The following is a 24,478-nucleotide window of genomic DNA, read 5'->3' as shown; positions in this document are numbered from 1 at the left end:
TTCCAGGTCAGTTTACTCATTCAGAGTGTTAATACAACGTGAAACTAAAATCCTTGCAACGAATCGAGATATCAGTTACAAACGAAATATTCACGTGCTCGGGCACACAAGACACGCCTCAATACTAACCATCGTTTATCGCATGAGAGCTTGTTCGTATCAAGGACGATCTGTCAATTCCCAAAATCCGTAGCCAGTTCGTACGAGAAGTGGTAAGTATGGATATCTGAGAGCTACGATCGCATCTCTGTCTCGCTAAAATACCACCACCACGTGCATATGTTTACGACTGGTATAGGGACTATAAATTGATTCAAAGCGAAAACGATTTTCATAAAAGTGGAAATCGCGGGACATGAGAAGCGTGGAAGGAACGTCGTTTCTACAACCGGCTCGTTTCTATTCCCTCAATTTCTCTTTAGATCGATTATTATTACGTTCAATTGTTAAAGCGAGGATATCGGCTCTTATACGAGAAGAAGTAAATCCTAAGACGAAAGGGAATTGCTCGAGCGATCGCGTCTTTTTTTCTCAGCATAGTCGACAGGGGAACAATAAGGTGAGTTCATCTTTACCACATATTAAATAACGAACGTATGAATTTTACATCGAGCATACATATACATTGGACATTTTTTAAATTTACGATTCTCTCTGATATATCGTGCCGATCTAACCGCGTAACAAACAACCCCATTATACTTTAATAGAGATTTCCAATACAGTCGACTGGATTTCCACGTTTCGCAATAACAGAAAATTTTATACGATTCTCCGCGGATAAATATGTTTATCGTCTTGTTAAAACGGAATGTTATTATACGACTTCTCCTTCGCACAGTAACCCCGGCGTTTTCTCTGTTATCGTTGCAATCTTCGCTTCGATTATCGTCGTAGAGCATATTTGTCAACAAAAGCGTCATTTTTTTATCCACCTTAAAATCTACCTTTTGATTAATTTATATCCGGCTGAAATTGCCAATTAACATGCTCCTAAGGTGTCTCGTATATCCTTCCATGCACTGCCAGCGCGTCGAGGGCGTACGAAACCTGTAACATTTATATCAGTTTTCGTTTTACATTTTAGTTACTATTTCCGCTGTTAAATATGAATAATCTTATTTTCAAAATTGTAATCTTTCCAACGATAGTTAGATAAGATTTTTCTCCAAACGTGATCATCGATCGAGCGAACCCTTACGCCGCAGTTAATCGATTGACCCTTTGAAAACGCGAAGCTTGTAAGTTCTTACAGCATTCACAATGTAATTGTAAAACATTTATTGCAAACGATGACTGAAATTGGCGGGAACATATTACGATCGTACAGCGTACAATCGCCTCTCCAAGTAGCTACCGGTTTTAAATATCATTGCTTGAATTAACGTCGGCAATTTTTCGGCAGCCTTGGTAGAACCTTTTTTTTTGCCTAAAAAAGTAACGAACAAAAGAACGTTCAAAGAACAAGCGGTACGAAGGAATTCTTTGGTCCGCGCCTTTATCCTGGCAAAAATCGAGCGATAGCGCGCAGTCGAAAAGTCAATCGTTACATTATTCAGCGTTTTTACAATGCGATCTATTTAAGAAATAATATCACAAGAAACTGTGATCCTTTCTAAACACGAGTATTAATCATTGGACTGGTATACGGCTCGAGCGGTGCTAAAAATCTTTGTAGACCGAGAGCTTTTGACAGCGTGGGGTACCTACCGATCTACGATCGTAACTCCTGCACTTTCTCCCACCATTTATAAAGTTCGGCTCATATCTCGCACTCGTTCAGTCGTCCTGCCAACACGTGTTTGGAATATTGGCCGAGAATTGGCAGAAACCGCGTATGAAGTGAAGTTCCGCTCCAATATTACCGATTTTGTGCGTCTCGAACGAGGTTCCAGCTGGCCTGGAAAGTTCGGTGTTTTCGAGCAGCCAAAAATCTTCTGGTGGGTCTCAAGTTTCATTTTCTGTCAATTACGCGACCGCAGATCCGTACGGATCGACCGATTATTCATTGTACCGGTGAATAAACAGTATTTCGACTTTCGATACCGATGCGACCACTTTTCCTTTGCAAATTGTCTCGCTCGAGTATTAAAGTTGCTAATACGATGGATAAAATCGATCGTTTCGGTGGATTTTACGCTACTGCTTTTCAAGATCGATTAAATCTCTCGTCTGCGTATCTTTTAGTGGAAGCTTCGATCAGGTGGAATTTACTTGTTTTCGAAATAGAGGGTAGAGCTTTCCTTCCTTCTGGCGTTCGAACGTAATACGCGTCTTTTCATTCAGATTTCTCTCTTATTTTCTAATTTATTATACTTTTAGTAATTTTACTTGCTAACGTTTCAAAGATTCGAGTGAATAGGGAAAACCTAAGAACGTCCCAACAATGTCAAGCGACAGGTTTATTTTACATTTACTTTTTTTTTCCTAGTAAATGATTCCCTCATCCTTGCCGTGTTATTGCATCACACGACCTCGTATAATTACAAGAAGCTGACAACCTATTGAAAGGAACACAGAACGACTGGTAAATTTACAGTCATTTACTTTCTAATGTGAAATCAGACGTGTTGAATCAAAGACCTATTTATTTCAAGTAAACAACCACTAGATAAATGAAACCACCTCACAAATGAAATATTTGTTTAGCTTGGAAACTTCGATCTCGCGTAAGTAATACGTCTGTTCAATGAAACGTTACAAACTCTTTCTTTACTTCCAGCATTTCGTGTACTTGAAAAACGTTCCAGACATTCGCCTTTATTTTTATCAGAGTTTAGTAAGCGCGTTTGTTAAGCAAGACCGATGAAACGGCGCAAAAGAACCTTCTCGTTCCGAGTGTATACTTGATACTAGAGAAAACGCCTTGGACTTGCCATTTCGGCAGCTACCGTGCCAAGATTCTAGCAATTAAAGGTTAAACAATGCCGAAGCTGAACTATAAGTGCATTCCACTCGACGCCTTAGTCGTATTTGCTCAAATTATTCTTTGAGCGGGTTATTTCCTATCTTCTCTCTTAAAAGTGAAATACAAGAATAACGATATCCCCAAGAGAATTGGATATTAGAAAAATTGTAAAAGTAAGTCTCATGTTATACCGAGTTGTAATTTCTTTCCTAGCTATTCGAATTTCTTCCGCAATTTATTTATATTCGTGTAACGATCAATTTACAAGACGACTCTAGAAAATGACACCGTAAGAGTCAATTGTGATTCGTATAACTCGTAACATTGTAATAAGGTCTCGGAAAGTTTCAAGCTTCTTGAATCCTAAGCGTGTGTTACCGCTCATAAGATATAACATAACGAGCAACGAGTGTAGGGCAATTTATAATACAATAAACGCGATTGTGCGTACGCAATAATTCTACGTCCCGCCCAATTTTTGTTACCATATAATAGGAAATTTGTATGACTCGTGTAACATTCGTAATTCGTTTCCTACACTTGTAATTAGCGTCGCGTCGATTCGTTGCATGTCTACTTTTAATGCATCGTTCGGTTTCATGATCGCAATCGTAGAGGAAACGCGCTCAACTACAAACGTATTTCTTACATGGTAATTAAATGTTTCTATCAAAATTTCAAATTTCAATCAAAACATTAGGGTTGGCTGATTTAATTAAACATCTAGTTTCTGCGTATATATATATATTTGATTTACATAAAATTGCAAAATCAATATTTCAATTGATGGGATATAATCTAACAATATCAGATGAATAAAGAAGATTACTGTTATCGTGAATTAATTAATTAGTCAAGCAAAGGATTTGTACTCTTCTGAGAATATATATTATTTCAAATGGGCACCCAAAATTGCGTAATAAATTTGTCGTTAAGTAGGAACAAACGTTTACGCCGAAATACGAATACCCGTGAAAATGTAATTCCGTAAAATACTACTTGAAGAATAATATTTCAAACTGTCATACCGAACGTACTTGGAACATTAATTACTTTTCATCGCTTCCCTCTTTTGATATGTATCCACTCCGTTTCATTGGTCTATTATTCATTATAATGTCCATCACGATTGCAATTATACAAATGTATCAACGAACTCTTGCTTATCGTATTTTCATATTTTTCATTTTACCAACAACGCGCAAGATTCGCGGAAAAATAAATAATTTCTAATTCCCAATTTGCAATTACCAGTTACGTGCTTAATCTACTAGTCGCTATCTATCCGACTCGGCTTAAATTTACATTTAGCGTTTGAGTTATTTGAAGCAAGTGGAAAGCACTGATTCGTCCAACGGACTTGCACCGCATAAATTAGTTTCCTACGCATCTGTTTGTATAATTATCGTAAAAAAGAACAAAAGGTAAAAAACAGGTGAAATAATTAACCACAGGATTGCACTTCATTTTCTGTGGTCGAAGTTATAGCCAAACGTATCTCTACTTTCTCTTCCTATTATACCAGCGAATTAGCATTTCTATGATCTTCGCAGAGCAGTTGTCATTAAGGAAATTCCACGTTCACCGTCTGGACACGCGTCTTGCTCGTTCTGCTCGTTGACTGTTGTTCGAACGATATTGTGACGAAATAGGTATAAAGTTATTGTGAAAATATTTACGCAATAGTACGCGTACGTTTTAATCATTTTTCTATTAGTTTCGGTGTCGTAAGCGTAGTTAATAGGATTTGACAGGAGATTAGTCTTTCTATAAAAGAAACTATTGGTTTTCTAGCGACAGTACCTCGTGTTGATTTTAGAATTTTATTCCTAGAGCGGCTTTCAAATTAACATAGAACGTGTTCTTTTCTCCGTACGATACGAAGGTCGAGCCTCCGTGAAAGTTGTTTTTGAAAATGCTTTGATAATTCACGTTAGTTCCGGGATGTTACACGTGAACGACCAATGATATTCGTGCTCTATTATACATATGTCTCGTTTTTCGAAGGTGGCCGATCGAGTGTGAAAGTTGTTAGCCTTTAAACGATGAGACTAAATTATGTACGGCGAATTTCAAGAAGCGATTACGCGAACTTTACATAATTTACATTTTCTGTAATAGCTGTTACGACTATTCCGGAGTTCTAAGAATCAGTTAGCAGACGATCGAAAACAAAATCCAATATTATGAATCGTCAGAGCGCCTCCTTCGAAGGTGAAATTAACCATCGATGATTCATACTAATGCCGAGATTCGATTCGAGTAGAAATTTTGCAAGAGTCGAATGAGTAATAGTCTAATATAAAAACGCGACAGCCACATAGCTGCGAGAATTGTGACTTTTGGAAATTACGATGGTATTTCTATTTCAAAAATCCTGACTTTGTTCACGGACGTTTCAACGATCGTTAAATAAATAACGCGTCAGAACTTAGAAAGAACGGTCGGCTATTACGTTCAATTTCAGCTCTCTGTTTCAAAATTATTCGATACTGACGCAAAGACGCAAAGCGACAAACAGCAGGACTGCGGACACCAAGCAATTAAATCGCAACTTACATCCATTTCCAGCTTAAGTAAGAGCTTCGAGCTGAGGACGTGTAACCACCCGAAAAGAACAGGTACGATCGGTGACAACGGTTGCCATCGATAGTTTGTCAACTTGTAATTACATCCTTTCGTAATTAAGTGTCACACGGACGGGAAATCGTGAAATTTCCAGCAGAAAGGAAAAAAAAACTGGGACACAAATCGCGCCACGTATCGCGTATCAGTGATGGATACCTCGTTTCTCATCGAAGAACCCCATTCTGATTTCCGACCGCAGAAAATTCACCAGGTGGATCCTCGATCTGCCATCAGACATCATTTGCCGTTTATCGCGGTTTTGAAACCAGACTCGTTTATGTTATCGGCAAAACTCGTTCGTAACAATGGAAACTGATCGATACGTAAAAATACGAGCGCTCTTCAATTTTACCGTCGTTGGTTGTTGGTCGTATAGGCGTGGCGCAAATGATATCTGGATTTTCATTTGGTCGCTACCTTCTCGTTGGTCTTCGTTGATGGACATTGCGAGATTAAATCTGAGTGGGAAATGGCCAGCTCCTAGCTTGCTTTTTCTTCTGAATTTTGTAATTAAACGATAAACGAAAACAAGCGTACTTATACCTCGTAATAATCGCGTAGTCGATGTGGATCAATTAACAATAAGACGACCTGTAATTAGTCGTTTCATCGTTACACGAGCTGTTGAATGCTTTTATTCGAGCAAACAGGTCGATGTTGCGGTGAGCTGGCTGGTAGGCGAATGTAATTGCTCATAACGACAAGTATATAATTAGTTGCATGGTTTCGGGCAGACAAGCCACGAGATCGGATCTTTTAATTATCTTCTCGATTAAATGGATAACCAGCAGTGGATTGTCCGAAGATTTTTACACCTGCAAGTGTAAAGTTTCGATTCGTCGAACATCTGTTAGAAAGCGTAGGTTGTCGAAGACGAGATTTTGTATTTTGCCCTGTACGAAGAGAATCGACAACTCTTTGCGATACTTTCAAGCGATTAAAGCTCCGATATATAATAATAATAATAATAATAATAATAATAATAATAATAATACGAAGCGTTATCATTGAGAGATAAGAAAGGAATTTAGCTTTACTATTGCGTAATCAACTGATAATCGTAAAGTCGCTGGCAGCCAGAAATGATCAAATTGTTAATTCTTTCGCGAGAGTAGTCTCTCTTATCGCAACAGATAGAGAACAGAGACTTTCGTTTGATCGATGAATGCAAAATTAAGGTTATGCAATTAATCTTCATCGCGTGAATTTGCGTGACGCGTTTATCAGAAGCAATAGTTGTAACTCTTGATAATGCAAGAGTTAAGTATAATTGTTGGTGGCAGGAAAATTGCTTGTAAATCTTCGTGGAAAAGAATACTTTTCATTTCACTTAGGAACTCGTACTACTCTATGCGCGTCGAGCGAGTAGTTCGTTCGAGATTACTCTATTATCAGATAAACGTACTATTTTGCAATGCGGAAGAAGCTTCGAAGGAAAAATCGCTCTTACTTTTAATTTACTCCAACTTTTCGTACTTTATCTTTCAAATTGTATTTACCTTCTACCTAATGAAAACGTTTATATTCTTCGTGGAAGAGTTAGATCACGAGTCGAGGACACCGATTCGCGTCCTTCATCCTTAAACAATTTATTATAATTTATTCCAATTATAATAATTACAATAATTTATTTCAATAACAGAGATATTAATATTACAAGGTTGCCAATTCATACAAAGTTTCTAACACACATGGAACTCCTCAATTTTGCAATCCCTTTTAGGTAGACGATTAAGAAACCACATCGCCTCGATGCAAATTTTTAACATCACAGGCCTATTTCGCGCAACATCCTTTCCAGCAAGTCATCGTTTCTGTTTCTACCATCGGAACGTAATATGGTATTTGAAAAATTCACGCTATCGAAACCATCGACGAATTATTAAATCTTGGAATTTTTAAATGACAGCATTACGTTGCGCACGATACGTTCGCAACGGCTGAAGAATTTGCGTCTCATCGCGATGCTTTGCACAATTTCAAAAGACTCCTTTCAGCTTTTATCCCACTTTTCGTATCAAAGATTCTACGGTATGCCGCCGACTTTCCACAATACGTGTATACCTCGGAAAATGGTTCTCTTGCCTTAACAGTCCACTTCCTTTTGCTTCTGAATAAGTCAAAAGTACTCGAGGATTTCGTGACTTCCTCCGAGGATATCGATAAAGCGATTGCACAATGCCAGTGGACGGAAACAGTGAATCAGCGATCGGCTTTCTTATTCTGCCTTCCTGTTTCGTATCGTTGCGACGTTAATTAATCAGAAAGTTAGAACGATTCGGAAAAATTCACGAATCGTGAAAAATACTACATTTACATGTTCCACGGCCGGACGTTGCCGAATCACGAATACGACATTGATTGAAACACGATGATAATAGGCGTGAAACTCGTAACCTTCACGGCAATGGAAATCGCTTTACGTAATCACGCAATTACGCCGAATGCAACTTCATAACTGTTGAGCTGTTAATTAGCGTGAAAACGCGTGGCAAATTTCCTCGCGGAAAAGCGAGCGAAGAAAGTGGAATTTGCCGGCGCGCGTGGCAGCGTCGTGCTTCTACAGTTAAGTCGAAGATTTATCTTTCGCGACGCTGATTTAAAACGTAACCAATTTACAATATGCTTGATATATTTATGAATTAGCAGAAAATGTTTTTCTTTTTTGCCGTAACTCTGTTAGTCGATGAAACGTACCAAGTATTTGCACACAGGTTGGACATGGTTTGTGCTTATGTCTTAGACGCAGTTGCTGCACAAAGTAACGTACGTTGACTCCGACGAAGTCACGTAATTTATCAACGATCGCGTTACAAAGTTGGAGCGTTGCGCGCAAACATAATTTAACGAGTCAAATTCACGCGATTTATCCGATAATAAATGCAACGAACGATTCATCGTTTTTCCACGTAAGAGCATCGCGTTTCTTTTCTTTGGCAATGCTTCACAATCCTCGGGGACGTTTCACGCTTCGATTTCGTTCCGACTTCTGACTCGGCAAATGTTTTCCTGCATAATTTTCATAATGACGTTACCGCCGTCGTTCGTTTTAGTAGTGCAACTTCGCGGTGCCTTCCGAAGTCTGGACAAACAAATTGAGGCGGCATTTCTCATCGTAGAAACAGTAAGTCGGATTACGAATCAACTGCAGTAATTTAGCGTGTCCAGTTGCGTGATACAAATTACCTGGTCGCAATTACCTTGTCAGTTCACCTCTGGTTTCATCAATCAGACGGCAAATCGATTAGAAAAAACAATTAGAAAAAAAAAGAAACCCGTAACGATCGAGTTCCATAAATGGAGAACAGGTTTCGCTTCGGCATGGCATTGCCAAAACAGTGAGTCAACAAAAAGAACCAGGGAATTCCTATAGCGGAGATCTCTTCAGTTGTTACCTCTTCCGTCTTTTCTTTTAAATTATACAAATTGTAGAAAATTATAAAAAACTCCTTTAAATCCTAATGATTTGTACTCCACTCTGCGATCATTATTGACGTAATACAGCTTCGCATTTCCTGTAAAATGTACAGTAACGCGATCAATTACACATAATCAAATGAAATTTTTCTCCTCATTTGTAGTCGCTCTATGATGACCATCCTCGCTAGTTTCGGTATCCAAATCGATGGGAATGATATTAGATTACAGGCTTTTAAATTTGCAGCTTCAAACCAATCGAATACATTTGTACAATCGAAAGATATACGAACGTTCCGATAGAAATTCACGAAAAAATTGGTGACATGCAACCGGAAGGCGTTCGCGGCACGTTGCGCACAAGCTGCCGAGTTTCTCGTGCACCGTCACTGCAAAATTGGTCAGCTACGCAACTTTGTTTCGATAGAAAAGTGCTCAATATGAAAGCGAGAATAGAGAATCGGTCGGTATTTTCGTCGCGTGCTAAGTATTAGGTTGTCCGAAAAGTTTCTTTCGCTTCATCAGCTGATAATAGATAAACGACAATTTCTGTTTTATATTATTTTATCGAAGTAGGTATGATCCATTTCTTTCTATTTCTATTCTTACGTTCGTGCATAATTCAATAAACTAATATAAAAGAAAAAACATTGTGCGTCTATTATTTCCTTATAAAAGGAAAGAAACTTCTTCGACAACCTAATATAATACACAGAGAGAAAAATAGAGAGAGAAAGAGGTCTCTTCTTGAATGTAGGAAGCCTAACAGAGAATGATTATACCTAAACGTATATCCGATATATACGATCTTGTTCTTGCTGTTACATCCAGTATCATAAGCTGTATATCGTTCGTTTTCCAAATACGCGTTATCGTGATTCATTGGTGTGCAATATAATTGATTGTAATAAAACACGTAAATATACGTGTGATATTTGAGTAGCAAATCGTGTTTGTCCAAACTGTGGCGATTGAGAAAAATTTTCACTCGTCCATCGAAGGATATCGTTGAAGAAAGAAAATCCGACGTTTTTGCGTTATAAAGTTACGCGATATTAAGAATGATATTTATAAGAATGTCAATACATAAGAATTAACGAACGAAATATTTTTCAAATTACAAAGGAATTCTAAAATTCTATTCCGTAGATTTGGATGATAAAAGAGCTCTAATTGGATATAGCGATATATTATATCTTTTTCAGAAACGTAAACAATGTAAGCGCGTGTATCCGTAATTAGGATACATATTCAGTTGGTTAGTAGGTTGAAATCTCGTAATTATTTCCGTCACGTAAACTGAGATATATTACAATATTAATGAAACCAGTTTTCCAACCTCATATAGATACGTGACATAAAATACGACTACGTTAAAAATCTCTCAAGTTATTTCGCGTGGTACTTACAGATTGGATAAAAGCTTGGAAGAAAATTTTAATTATTGACAAATTTCACAATTCGTCGTTTATTTTATTTCGCAGCAATTTAAGTCAGTCTCTACGTACATTAACATGCACATTCGGATTACTCTTCCTACGTACTTGAACGGCAATCCTACAACAATCCAGCAGCAATTTCTAAATGTTCGATTTTCAAAAAAAAAAAAAAAAAAAAATGGGAAACTACTACGGTTTCATAGAATGGCATGAGAATATGCAAGATCATGCAAAGTGTAATTGGCTTACTTATTTACATGCAAGGGATAGTATCGTGCATGATTTGAACGTACGTCTGGAACGCATATATTCGCGACAAGATGCACCTAAACGCGTCTCAGGCACTACACGCGTTACCTTCGAAGGTGTCTTTTTCTTTTTATTAATAAAAGAAGTATGTATAAGGCGAGATAAGCGCATTGAAATAGCATGCATTCAGTAGCGAATCGGATCTGAAATAACTGAGAGGAACGCGACGTAAACTTTTAAAAACCACATTTCACGAGACAGGTGAAAATAATGTTGAACAAGAGTAACGTCTGTATCTTTTAATATTTATGAAAAGCGTTTACCGTTTTGAATAAAACGATTCAAACGCTATAAATATTCCTTATAGGTCTATTAAATTTTCGTACATTTTAATCGTGTAATATTAATGATTTCTCCATTCAAGAAATTCAACTTTTATATATGTATATATATATGATGCATGTCGAAATATCGACGCTGTCATAATTTATTATTCAATTCTTTGAAAAGAGTAGATTTTATTATTCCGTTTCAGTCGTGTCGTTCATGCTGTAGCTGGTAAAACTGGAAAAATATTTGTTAAACAAACGTAGAAAGATAAAGTAAAGAAATACATTTATGTGTATATCTAAGTATACGTATAAGCATCTTGCTATCCTGAAAGTAGAACGTTCCGCTTATATTCAGACAGCGTTTTTCCACCGCAACCGTACCGAATCCTGTTGAAAACTATCAACTAAGCTTGTCTTAAACCAGTTGCCTCGAAAATAACCAAGGTTCGTAGAGGAAATTCGATATCTCGTTTATCGTTTGATCATATCGATGTTCGATAAAAGTTTAGATTACTTAGATATTATTTTATTTACTACATAGTTGAGAATTAAGAGATACTTTGAACGAGTATATTAATTGATGGAAATTTTTCATATTTTTCAGCTTCCAGTTACTTAATTTCTTAATACGATCTCGACCTATATTTCAGAAACATGAAGGGACGAAGAGAATGGCGGACTGTAACAACTTTCCTCGTTCTGTTAGTAACAAAAGAAGCAAGCGTAGTGAATGGCAAGAATATCACGTCCGGAGATGAGAAATTCTCAGAAAATACAGGTAAGGCTCTTCGATACAGTTCTCGCGACATTATCTCAACTATTTAAAATCACCAGCTTGCGATCGTAATAACTCAAACGATAGTCACTTTTTAGACGCACAATGAGCGCAATTTAGCATCGTAAACCTATATTTGCGCTGCAATCCTTTCACGAGTTACTACAAATTGACACGACGTTTTATCGACACTTTCAAATATTTAAAAACCACGTGCTATTTATTACAACCAAGTGTTGTACATTAAACGATAGGAATTCTAAACTGACAAAAGAAACTAAACACTTGAGTGCACGTGCTTCGCAATGCCAAGCATTTTCTTTTATGCATTAATTTCTTATATTTCCCGGAACAAAGGTAGAGAAAGAATTACTAGCAAGTAGCAAATAATCAGGCATTGAGATTAAAAAAAAAAATATAGGAAATCTTGTTAAATCAAATTAACTTGTTTGCAAAAAATTCTTTAAAATAATAATATCAAGCTGAAATATTATCGACAAAGGCAATAAGAGAGTAGAAAATGAAGAAAACATCGAATATATTATACGCTACATAACATTGCAAACATTAATAACGGCATTCGTATGTAGATGCTAATACAAATTCCTGCTGCGTCGAATGGTTATTCGATAACTAATCGATACTTGGTCCGTGATACTTTCGAATAAAATACCGATAATCAAGAGCACGCGTACAGCGCAAAGAAAAAACCTGGATCGATATCGGAATTAACCCAAATTTATCGTAACGTATACTTATACTTAAATTGACCGCAATTCATAATACGTATATGGTCAGGCAAATTATATGGCGTGTCTGCCTAATGAAGCGACATTCTACTTCTTGGAATATTAGATACATGCTAAACATTTATGCGCGTTTCGCAATGCTCAGCGTGTTTTTACGTCTCTGCGAGGTTTCAGCTTTTCCTAATAATCAATTAAAGCGACATCGTGAATCGGGCCAAGGGACAGGAACACGGGAAGAATGAGGGGAAAAACGACACGCTTGTACGCGTTCCTTTAAAACGTTAGGCGTTTTCTTCGTACATTGCGTCTGCTTTCTCGAACGGCAATCAAAGCGTTGATAAATCAAGGCAAAGGATAAGATCATGCAGCGAAAGGAACTAGGGCAACGTGTTCATTGTGCAACAAGTGGAAGTTAAAAACAAGAAACCGCTGGCCGGATAGAAAACGATTGTCTCCTTAAGTATCGCAGTATGCCGGAATATCGGTAATTTTTTTCGAGAAACCTTTTCTGTGGTCACAAGCGAAAGTATCGTTCCTATAATATTTACGTCGCGATATCCTTAACGCGTAACTCGATATTACCAGCGGAGGAGCAGATTCACGCGACTCGCTGCTGACAAATCAAAACGCTACTTACAAAACCGTTGCCGGGACACGGGACAGCGGTGCAGCATCCACAACGGTGTAAATAACAGGGCGCGAGCAATTTGGCCAGCGTCCAAAGCGATACTTGCTGCGCTGATTGAAATTCAAATTCGGCCAAGAGTTTAGCAAGTGCCCTATAGTCAACGTACGCAGTTGACTAGGTTCGTTCATTTGCCGAGTTGGCTGCGCCAGCATCGATAAGATCTGTCTCGTTGGTATAACATTTATCGTTGCGGCTAAAAGCGGTGAAAGGCATCGGGCCGTAGCAACGAGCGTGTTTCACGATCTATTACGTCGACATTGAATCCCTACGATTTTCCATATAGCGCAAGTTGCCGGCTCGATGTTATGCGCGAGATAAACGCGTAAGAAATCCGCCAGTCATCGAACAAGTACTTGCATACATCGGAGTAAGTAGAAATAGGTAGAAATCGAACGCTGATCCATGTGTGGCATCTTGATCGTGAGAAAACGGGATTACCTACACCTGATACATGTGGATATGCGAAGAACACGATAAAGCTGGTATTAATAAATCCCTTTATCCTGATTAGAATGATCACTGTTACGCACTGGTTACCGAGGTTCCGGGTAAACGAGCTGGGAAACAAGTTAGCGGATCGAAAGGCACGATTTAATTACAACACGCTCTCAGATCAACACAGAGATGGCCAATGCACAGGATATTAATTGATCAATAGGGCTATATCAACCAGAGTATTAATTAGGCATTATAGCGTTGAATGGACTAGAAACACTGGCGAATATAGAACGCGCATGATACGTATTGGCTAATGTAAAATTCGTGTTCTCGATCTAGATATGGCTGAAACTGCCAAGTAAAATCATCGCGGAACGATCGTTCGATTCTGTGCGTTTATCTCGATCGTATCGGAAAATATCTTGATCTCTTTATTGAAAATTGTACTTCCGGCAAATGCCGCGGGTCACTGGCAATCGGCAACTCACACGGTACGCGAACGCGGGTGTTTAACGTGTTATAATATTTCCATTTTCTCCTTTCTTATTTTGGAAGGAATTCTTGAAGCAAGTGCACGTAACGGCGGTACGCAGACAATTTTCGTGTCTCGCTGTATCGTGTAAAATCAACTAACGCTACAGTCGAGGTTTACGTAACGTACTAATTAATGTTAAATCCAAATGGATCGCGTTAACTAGTTTAAAGTAGTCATGAAAAATAAAATCCAGGGATCTACAGAGTCACGTAACCTACGTATTAGCCAATTCAATTTCTAATCGGTATCTCATCTTTCTTTCAGGAAACAAGGAGAAACTGTCGGATTTGGAAGGATCGGAAACAACCTACACCTTTAGTTACACGAACGGTTTTGAAAATGCGTATGATTCATTTCCTTATTCTTCCCATATATATTCCTCTAGTTTCCCACAGAGTAGGTACGTATCAAACAGATCGTTAACGACTATAGTATGCGTATAAATGGAACTAAGTTCGTGTTTTGTTGGCGTAAGAGTAACTTTATCCGTACGATTTAAGCGTATCGTTCGACATTGGGCGAAACACGACGTTTGATATTCATCGAGAGATCAGGTGCGGAGATGCTTTCCCGCGCGTTTGCGAAAAAGCGAGATATCGAACGTACGATGGCTCTTGCAACAATCTAAGGAATCCCACGTGGGGTATGGCAAACACGAGATACGGCCGGCTATTGCCACCAAATTACGGAGATGGTAAGAACGAATGAGATTTAACTCGCAACGATTCCACTTCTTCGTTCCAGCTATTTGTCTTCGTTAAATTCTTCGCGTCGCGATTTCGTGCGCTTTATAAAAACGAAAAAGATATATGACACGTAACATCGGATAAAATCGTTGAACGAACCGTTAGATTAAATTTAAACGCGCCTTTCGCCCGTTTATATTTATGCGTTATTCAATCGTTTGTATCGCTGTTTCCCTGATTTATAGAGAAAAAAATGTACTTCCGTAATCGATATAAAATTCAGCGAACGTCACTTTCACTGTCTACAGCTCGATTTAATTCGTTCTGACGCACGCCGTCAGTCAACATTTTACTTAATAACTACGAACAATTATTCGCGACGATCCGCTTATTACGCTACCATAACGAACGCTTTTTCCTCCACTGTTCGTCGATTTCCCCTGTTAAACGTGGTAAGGCGTGTTCCAAATAAAAAGATCCCTGACGACTGTGAGAAGGTTTCGACGAAATTGAAACACCTTCTTCTGTCACATTTTTTAACCAATTACGTTACGTAAGTTGTCTTTTGCTAAATATCTCTTCTCGTGCGTTCCTTTCCTTTGTGTTTACGCTTTTAAGATACTTTCTCACGCACACAAAAATATGACAGAATTACGTAAGTATATAGTTGACGAGGTACAAATGAAAATACAATTCGGAGAATCGTACAACTTCCTGATGATTAAATCGTCGAAATATCGTGCTACTTGATTTCCATCGACGTAATGCTTCGCAGAACTTGGGAGTCGAGGCAAATTCTCGGCAATTTTTTTCGAAACTGACGTCGATCGGTACGATTCCTTCCAGCGGTCATGCTTCACTTCGCTTTGTAACGAAACGACCAAAAGACTCAACGAAATTATTCCATGCCGACGTGGATCGTGATACAAAATCTGCGATTTCCTCGGATCAACGATATCCTTCCGTGAATAGATTTTTATCGCGTATGAAGATAAAAAAAAAAAAAAGGAAATAGGAAATTACGATCCGAATTCCATCAGCCATTTGAACTTGATCCGCATAGTCATAGTAATCTTTGATACCAGACACCTACAGAATCTGGAGTAATATCGTTATTTCGATATTAATTTGAATCAATTACGTCAGGATTACCTTCTAGCAAGATTTATGAAGAAACAAACCCGTATTATACTTGGCAACCTCGATTATTCTACAAATAACGCGTTCGGACAGGTAAACAAATTCACTAGCGATTGCTCGGATATGGAAGGTGAGATTTCAGATAAGTGCACTTTTTTATATGTAGAAACGAGCATGACGCAAAAAGTAAAAAGTCCAACTATGTAACGTGCTTATACTGTTTTCTAATATTTTCTTGCAAAATTATAGCATATAGTTCTATGGTATAGCATTGGCATGAATGTAAATAAACCGAGATAAAATCGAAAACAACTTATTTATTATTTAGTTTTTGCTTCGATTTCGAGATTGTTGCACGTTATCGACGGAATTAACAAACTTCTATAATAAATTGGATTATTAGGCGTTGATTATTTTTATCCTTAAAAAAAAAAAACATTGTTTCATGAAAAAAAATGTTGTTATTGCTTCCATTGATTGATTGTACCATTGATCAGGGCAAGTGAAAACAGGCTCTAATTTTGTATAGTTTTTTTTTTTTTATTTGGATGTATTTCACAATCAACTCTCATTGAGAATTGTAAACAAATAATTTTGTATAGTGTAATAACAACAACGTTGACACTTTGCCTGTAGTAATTATCTTCATTACAGAATTCAGCTGTAAACCTGTCATTATCGTCGAATACGACGAATTAGTAGCGTGTCGAACATAAACCACGTGATATAGTTTGCTTCTATCAAAAATGGAAATATCGCATTGCATTATGGAATTTCTTTCTTTTTTATACGCATAATTCGGTACATGGGCAATGAAATTTCCTGTTGTTCCTACGGTTGACGTTTAACGACGTCTCCCATGACAAATAGCGACTTTCACACAAGCTTGTTTCGATTTCAACGATATAAACGCAGCAAATGTGATTGGTACGCTTAAGTAGGAACTAGTTCTCCTTCTCGTTTATAAACTTTACAACGTATATCGATACGCACGAACGTATGAAACTTTCATACACTTTTATCGCTACCCTTTCATTTTCGACAGTCGAATAAATGCTTACTGCCTTATCTATCCGCGTGATGAAATATTTTAACTAAACATCCAAGTGAAATTTATGTAACAGGAAATTAGATTCGTATCGTATCTAATTTATAGCCCTATCACATTTTTGTTACGTGAAAACTACCACGTGCCGCCGACTCTTTCCATCAAAATCAAGTTGTTATTTCCGTTATGGACAGATCGCTAGGATTCGATACTCCTGTATCGTAGCAATTCCTCATTCTATCGTAATTATTAATCGTTTAGTAGCCGTTGATCGAAGGAGAGAATTTAACGATCAGCGTGCTATTTCGTAAAATTTAAGCTTCGCAGGGACGACGTTTCTTACACGCTAATCCGATAAAATTGCTTAAGAATATCATATAGGATAACGATATTAACCTTTACGACGACAGTTTTAACATTCTCGGCTGGTGGATGGGGAAATAACTGTACAAGGAAATATCAAATCGTGATGTGGTGGAAATACCAATGCAAGAATGACGAATGGACCGCATCCCGCTTTATTACACAATCGTTGGTGAACACCGCGATTTCGCGATAAACAAGTTTTGCAATTGTTCGACTTTCCAAAACGGAATTAGAATGTGTGCGATCTGTGTTATCCACGCCGAAGCGACTAATTAAGTCACAGTGTTTTACGATCGTTCGTGTCTAAATGAAAAAGTATTCGCGACACCTGCTAGTTACGACACGCTCGTAAATACACGTTCGTGAGTCCTTAGGTTTATCTAACTTTATTATAGTTATTAAACTTTTATATTCTTCAAACTTATATTTATTATTATTATTATTATTTGTTATTGCTTAGTCCGTGCCTTTCGGCTTTGGACGAACTTTCGGTTTCACATCTCTTATGCCTATTTCGCTTCTTATACAGGGTGGTTGGTAACTGGTGGTACAAACGGAAAGGGGGTGATTCTACGCGAAAGAAGAAGTCGAAAATATAGAATAAAAAATTTCTTTTTTGTTAAGGAAATTCGAGGATTTGGGAATACAAATTATTGACTATATTTCCCATACAACAGTTATACATCTATATTCCTCTCTAAGAACGTCTTGCACGCACGCTGGTTGCCAACCGACTAGCCTAGATTCTTCTAACATCTGGCAACAGTCTTTTGTCTCCACTGAGTCCTTGACGCCCTCTAACCCTTACACACACACTCTCATGTACAGTGTAAATGTATCACTTCCCTAACATTTTTTTTAATTTTTCCACCGAGACAACGATCTACGGTGAGATCCGTTATACGGAAAATTTTTATTCTATATTTTCGACTTCTTTTTTCGCGTAGAATCACCCCCTTTCCGCTTGTACCACCAGTTACCAACCACCCTGTATATCTACTTCTCCTCTTATCCACTCTATTATATTCCATTCCCTGTGCTTCCTTCTCGTCGTTCCTCCCCGTCTTGCGTTGCCCTTCTTTTCTCTATTATTGTTTTTCAAACTTATATTTATTTGTAAGATTACATACGTGGTACGAGGTTTGAAGAACGTTAGTTAAAAGAGGATATCGAGTATCGCGAAAGAAATAACGACTAGAGGCAAGAAAGTCTACATAGAAATACATTGACAGAAATTGGACGCAAAATATCGAGAATGTTTGTCAATTAAAAATTACGTGAAAGCTAATGCGACGAAGCTTGCGTTCGATTTTGCCAACGATACGAATCGAATGAAATCCCAAAAGCAAGGAATTCGTATTACACGCATACATATATCACCTTCGTGCGCTTTCTGTTACTATACCATAGTCGCTATTAAACGTTTAATTTATGCAGGAATACGATCGCCCACGAAATCAGTAACTGGAGCAGAATTACCACTTTCTCGATTGGTTAGCTATACGTTATTTCCCAAAGTCGATATCGATGATCACGTATGGACGCTGGTAGCGATGCAATGGGGACAAATTATTACTCACGACATGGCTATGATCGACGGAACTACTCAATCAAGTAAATTTCAACTTTCTATCATCTCTTCTCGTCATAAGTCCACTTTTCATTTCTATGTTTGCTTTTACCTCGCTGAAACTTCAGTCATTGAAATAAAATTCTAGTTAGCGCGCGATTAATCCAGCCCGTGTGATTGAAACGAACATTTAAATGTTAATTATCAAGCAAAGGTATCGATTAATCGGCGATAGATCACGGCTTATTGAATCGTTCTTAAAACTGGTTTCAAGTTAAACGTTACATTTCGATAGAGTGCTTTCCGACATTTAAAAGCGTACGTAGGCGCCTAATCTAAAACATTGCGACTAAATTGCGTTCTGATATTAACGCACGGTTAAATCGCAAAAAGAAAAAGGACGGGAATAAGCCGAGAAGTATCGTACAGGAAAAATATTAAAAATTTTTTATCACCACACGTTTTTCATAGTAGCTTTTTTACGTATAGGAAATATTAATAGAATATTTCAAAATTATGTCGACCTTATCGATATCCAATTGCCTTACTTTTAACGAACTTTTATGCAACAGAACCACACACCACGCAATGCTGTACCGAGGATGGCCAATTGGTAGACCCGTTGTTGCTTCACGGTCAATGCTATCCCATAATTATACCTTACGACGATCCCACCTACAGCAAGGCCAATATAAGATGTCTCAACTTCGTTCGTAGTACAACCGACCTTGACCGCAGTTGTGCATCTCGATACAAACCAGCAGAACAGGTTTGCTATTTCTTACACTTGATAGGTCTGGTGGTTCGTTGCTTCATTTATTACCTCATCCGCGGAAATCGAGAGTAATCCTCGGGAATACAAAACGACGTGTTCGATTCGTGAAAATATTGAGAAACATAATCAGTTCGCATAAACATAAATACGAAAGCGTTAGTTGTCTACTCGAACGGACGTATCAATCATTCTATCGATTACCGATACACCGTGCCACACTATCATTCACGGTCTACAAATTATTTTGATTCTACTGTCGATGATTCAAGCGTAATACGATATGTATCTGATTAAGGATACAGGAATTGAAGAAACGAAAAATGAAAGAAGAGGGAAACTAATTTTTGGATTAAAATCAAGTTTGTCTTAAAAAAAAAAAAATAATAAATTCCTCTAAACTCACGAACCTCGAAATTGCAATTTTTTTAATTTATCCGACCACAGCGGCTGTAACGTTTGGTTAAAGAAACTTTAAACTTCTTTTCTCAGAAAACTCGTTTTAATTCTTTTCTTCAAGCGCGCGTTCTACTCGGTCCCCCGTGGAATTTCAGAATGTCGTAAAATAAATCTTTCAGTTAACCGTCGTAACGCATTTCTTGGACCTCTCTCTGGTTTATGGATCCAGTGATCAGCTGGCGACTAGTCTGCGAGCCGGTGTCGGCGGCCGCATGAACGTCGAGATACGACGCAACAGAGAATGGCCACCTATGGCAACCAACAAGAGCCAGCTTTGTGAAACTACCGATCCTAACGAAATTTGCTATCAGGCTGGTAAGCATTGACGAAATCAGGCTGCGGCAATACGATCGCAATGAATATTTGCGATCGAATGTCCATGACTAATAGACAAGAAATCGGCACGCAATCGGTTATCACAAAACGAAGAAATTATTTTCATTAAAAAATCACTGACAGCTTTCAATTAAAACGCTTAATGGTCATATTATACCGATGTCTGTACAACAAATAACAAATGATTATAATAATTATTTTCTCGTAGCGATTAAGATGTAAAATGGTCGATAGCGTTAATTGTGTAATATAAGAATAAAATTCATTAACATTTTGTTATCACGTTCAATGACACGTTGTACTCGGGTAATTTCATATTCAACCTGAACGCTCACGTGTCGCTCGTCTTATCATTTGCTTATGCACTAAAACTGTTAACTACTCGAACAGGTTGTCTCACTGACCATTAAACATAATCTTTAATACGTCAAGTACCGTTAAGCATTGACTAATGGCCAAGTTTTGAGCGACAGCGTTATACGAGGCAACGTTCTGATTAAAAGATACCTTTCCGAGATAAAGAAATTTATAGCCACTAATTATTAAGTGGGCATTGGTTAATGAAAGAAAAAATATTACATACATAGCTCGATAGTAAACTTGTTATCTTGAAAATCTAGTATATCGCATTTAATAATTAAAGTGCAGATGTAATTAATTATCTTGGGATTACCAGCGTTTATGAGTTCATAATTCATAACTATCAATATGATGTTAGTGAAAGTGGTTCTTGTTACTTGAGTAAAATATTTTCCTAGACAGCTGTACGGTGTAATTGGCACCGTTGATTATTTATTACATTCTTTAAATCCATTTTTTTTTGCAATTAAATATACCCTTTCTTTATCGCGTTTGACATTTTTGTTAGACGAACATAAGCATTTATAGTTATTTAAAATTCTTCTTTTAGGTGATAACTGTATTGCACTACATTGACATGCTGTTCTTTCTAAAACAAAGATTTCCTTGTTAAATTGGTTTCATAAGTGGTAACTGCAGTATGTATTTCTTATATAAGTCGTTTTCGAAAATGCTATTGTTTGATATTAGCCAAAGAACGCTATAATTAGAAGATTTGAAATTTTTATTTATCCTCTTTGCCCTGTTATTGTATTATTTCCTTTGGGTCGTGACTCAACGCGTATTAAAACATTCCGCTTGTAGTTAATAACATGCCAGACGTGTTTCATGTATCTTCGTTATTCGTTATTAACGAACGATTCGATTTTTATTTCAGGAGACACGCGAGTTAATCAGAATCCCCAGCTGACTATTTTGCAAATAATACTGCTTAGGGAGCATAATCGCGTCGCTGATGCTTTAGCTCGTTTAAATCCACATTGGACGGATGAGACGATATTCCAAGAGGCGCGGCGTATTGTAATTGCAGAACATCAACACATTTCCTATTACGAATGGTTGCCAATATTTTTAGGTAACGTTACATGTTCGTTACATTAATAAATATCTGTTTATTCGATAATTAATATTACGTAAATATCGCGTATCTAGGCATTCAGGCCACGTATGGTAATAAGATTTTATACAACACCAAGGGCTATGTAAACGACTATGATAAAAATGTAAATCCAAGTGTTCTGAACGAACATTCGAACGCAGCTTTTAGATATTTCCATTCCCTTATCGCCGGCTACCTCAAGTAAGTTCGGTAGTATTATCACAGTTAGTATAACGATATTCCAATCGGATTGGAACAAAATAAATTCATTGGAAAGCGAACAAGATTAAGAAGAAAATTTTGTTTTACTCGTTTCGCGAATCTCAGCTTGGTGAACGAGCAGCGATTTTCAAACGATGCCTTGAGACTGAGCGATCACTTCAACAGACCAGGAATTATCGAGGAATGCGACAATATGGACGATTTGACAAGAGGCATGTCTTATCAGCCAGAAAAAGCCAGCGATCAATTCTTTGACGCGGAGGTACATGAAACGTTTAAACGAATCTCGATCAAGATAAGTCAAACCTTTCAACTTCCACATATTTCAGATCACGGAATTCTTATTCAGAAACGACAGACCACTGGGATCTGACCTTCGCGCAACAGATATTCAGAGGGATCGCGATCACGGCCTCGCGTCATACAACAGCTACCGCGAATACTGCGGTCTACCCAGAGCGAAATACTTTACTGACTTCACAGATTATATTTCTCCCTCGGTAGGTACATATTTTCCAAAGAGAAGATCCAAAATTGCCAATAAGTTTGGCTCGAAACTTCCGAAATACGATGAAACGCAAATATTAGATGGAAATGTAGGAAATATTCGTTGTTTGCAGATGAAATAAACGTGTGTTCGCTTCTCATCGGAATAAGTATATTTTAACGAGACTACCGGAATTGCGAAACAATCGTGCAACATCATTTGTTCAGTCTTACAGAGAACAGCTATAACTAAAATCAAGATCCAAGATAATTTATTTGTTACACAGTTCATAGTAGGATTTCACGCTATTTTTCTTTGCATTTCTATCGCGTAATAGGGCAGAAGTTCACGATGAATTACACGTATTATATAACGAAGCCGTGATAAATTCTAATAAAGAGTCACGATGATACAATTATCATTGTGAATTGATATTGGAATGATATTATCACGTAACAAATATATACGATAATTTCTCTATTCATAGAACGTGGCAAAGTTGTCTGAATTGTATCCCAGTCCTGATGACGTCGAACTGACTGTCGGAGGATCATTGGAAGAACATGTGCCGGGTACACTTTCCGGTCCTACGTTCTTGTGTATCCTTACCAGACAATTCTATAAAACACGAGTGGGTGATCGTTATTGGTACGAAAGAGGTGACCACCAATCAGCGTTCACTATAGGTAAATGTTTCATGTTCTCGTCAACTTCACTATTTCGCAGCTAATAGATAAAGATTCTCAATTTTGAGAAAAAGATTTTTCAAAGACTTACAAGTGTGCGACTTGTATGCTTTTGCAGAGCAATTGAACGAGATTCGAAAGGCCAGTATATCAAGATTATTCTGCGATAACGGCGATCACATCACAAGCATGCAACTAAGAGGCTTCCAGCAAGTATCTGCATCGTAAGTTTTCTATTTCTATATCACGATACGCCTCGTAACTGCCCCCATCCAATAAGTCTTTTCATTAATTTCAGTAATCCTATCACGATTTGCGACAACATTCCGTCGGTAGATCTTTCGCTGTGGAAGGATTACGCCCCGGAACTGGCAAATCAAAAATACACCATACCCCCATTTTAAAAAATAGGAATGATTAACAGTTTCCACGGAATAATTTTCGTATTACCAAATATCAATCCGTTGAACACTATTTAAACGATACACATACGCCTGAAGTATTATCGATAGTTAACGTAAATTTGTAAAAGTTTATGTAATCATACAAGTTGTGCCTTACGTCCTATTAATAAAATGCATTACTTTTTTTAATTTAGTTCGAGCTTCGATATTTTCAAAAAATCGGAAAATTAAAGAAATCAACGGTTCATAAGGGAAAAGATATATTTTAAATGTATAGCGTGGAACACGGTGCCTACAATTTTTTATTACGTTATTTAGCGTTGATAATGCGTTTACTCGTAGATACAGCACGTTACTGTCTACTATACCAAACTGAACACTTACACATTTTTTTAAGTGAAAAAAATTCGTGCTTCCCCTATATGTAACTTTTCAGCTAAATTTAATCCGATATAACAGATGACAAAATTGCAATGGGGGGAAAAATATGCGTGATCTTACGTGTTTGAAATCGCAGGCAGATCGACATTTTCCAATAATTTTTGCAAGTAATGAATTGACATGTCGTGTAATATCGGTGGTTCCCATTCGTAATCGCTGAAACAATTTACGATATGATACAAATATCGGTATCGGCGATAGATAAGAGATTAAACTTAAGATGAAGATAGCTTCCAAAAAAAAA

General features: G+C 37.5%; 1 protein-coding gene across 3 annotated transcripts; it reads left to right on the top strand.

Moving 5' to 3' along the window:
* Positions 1-30: 30 nt before the first annotated feature.
* On the top strand, positions 31-24,478 carry LOC117216740 (peroxidase). 3 transcript variants are annotated; one of them, XM_033463703.1, is made up of 14 exons: positions 31-212; positions 11,624-11,751; positions 14,423-14,558; positions 14,659-14,852; positions 18,836-19,012; positions 19,541-19,737; positions 20,319-20,514; positions 21,773-21,970; positions 22,048-22,195; positions 22,322-22,478; positions 22,546-22,716; positions 23,191-23,389; positions 23,508-23,613; positions 23,688-24,478. In XM_033463703.1, the coding sequence occupies exons 2-14, from the start codon at positions 11,628-11,630 to the stop codon at positions 23,791-23,793; spliced, it is 2,109 nt and encodes a 702-aa protein (XP_033319594.1). In that variant the 5' UTR covers positions 31-212; positions 11,624-11,627; the 3' UTR covers positions 23,794-24,478. The 3 variants fall into 3 exon arrangements, with proteins under 3 accessions (XP_033319594.1, XP_033319595.1, XP_033319596.1); XM_033463704.1 differs by lacking the exon at positions 31-212 and adding an exon at positions 439-559; XM_033463705.1 differs by lacking the exon at positions 31-212 and adding an exon at positions 1,752-1,940.

Source organism: Bombus bifarius, unplaced genomic scaffold (assembly GCF_011952205.1).
Source record: "Bombus bifarius isolate JDL3187 unplaced genomic scaffold, Bbif_JDL3187 scf7180000007973, whole genome shotgun sequence".
Classification (NCBI taxonomy): domain Eukaryota; kingdom Metazoa; phylum Arthropoda; class Insecta; order Hymenoptera; family Apidae; genus Bombus; species Bombus bifarius.
The sequence above is the reverse complement of the archived record's forward strand: the minus strand, read 5'-3'. Positions and strand labels throughout refer to the sequence as shown.

Coding starts and splice junctions, on each gene's coding strand:
- LOC117216740 (XM_033463703.1), top strand. CDS start 11,628: ATGAAGGGACGAAGAGAATGGCGGACTGTAACAACTTTCCTCGTTCTG. Junction 14,853..18,835: donor GCCACCAAATTACGGAGATG/GTAAGAACGAAT, acceptor TAATTTATGCAG/GAATACGATCGCCCACGAAA. Junction 22,479..22,545: donor ATCAATTCTTTGACGCGGAG/GTACATGAAACG, acceptor CACATATTTCAG/ATCACGGAATTCTTATTCAG.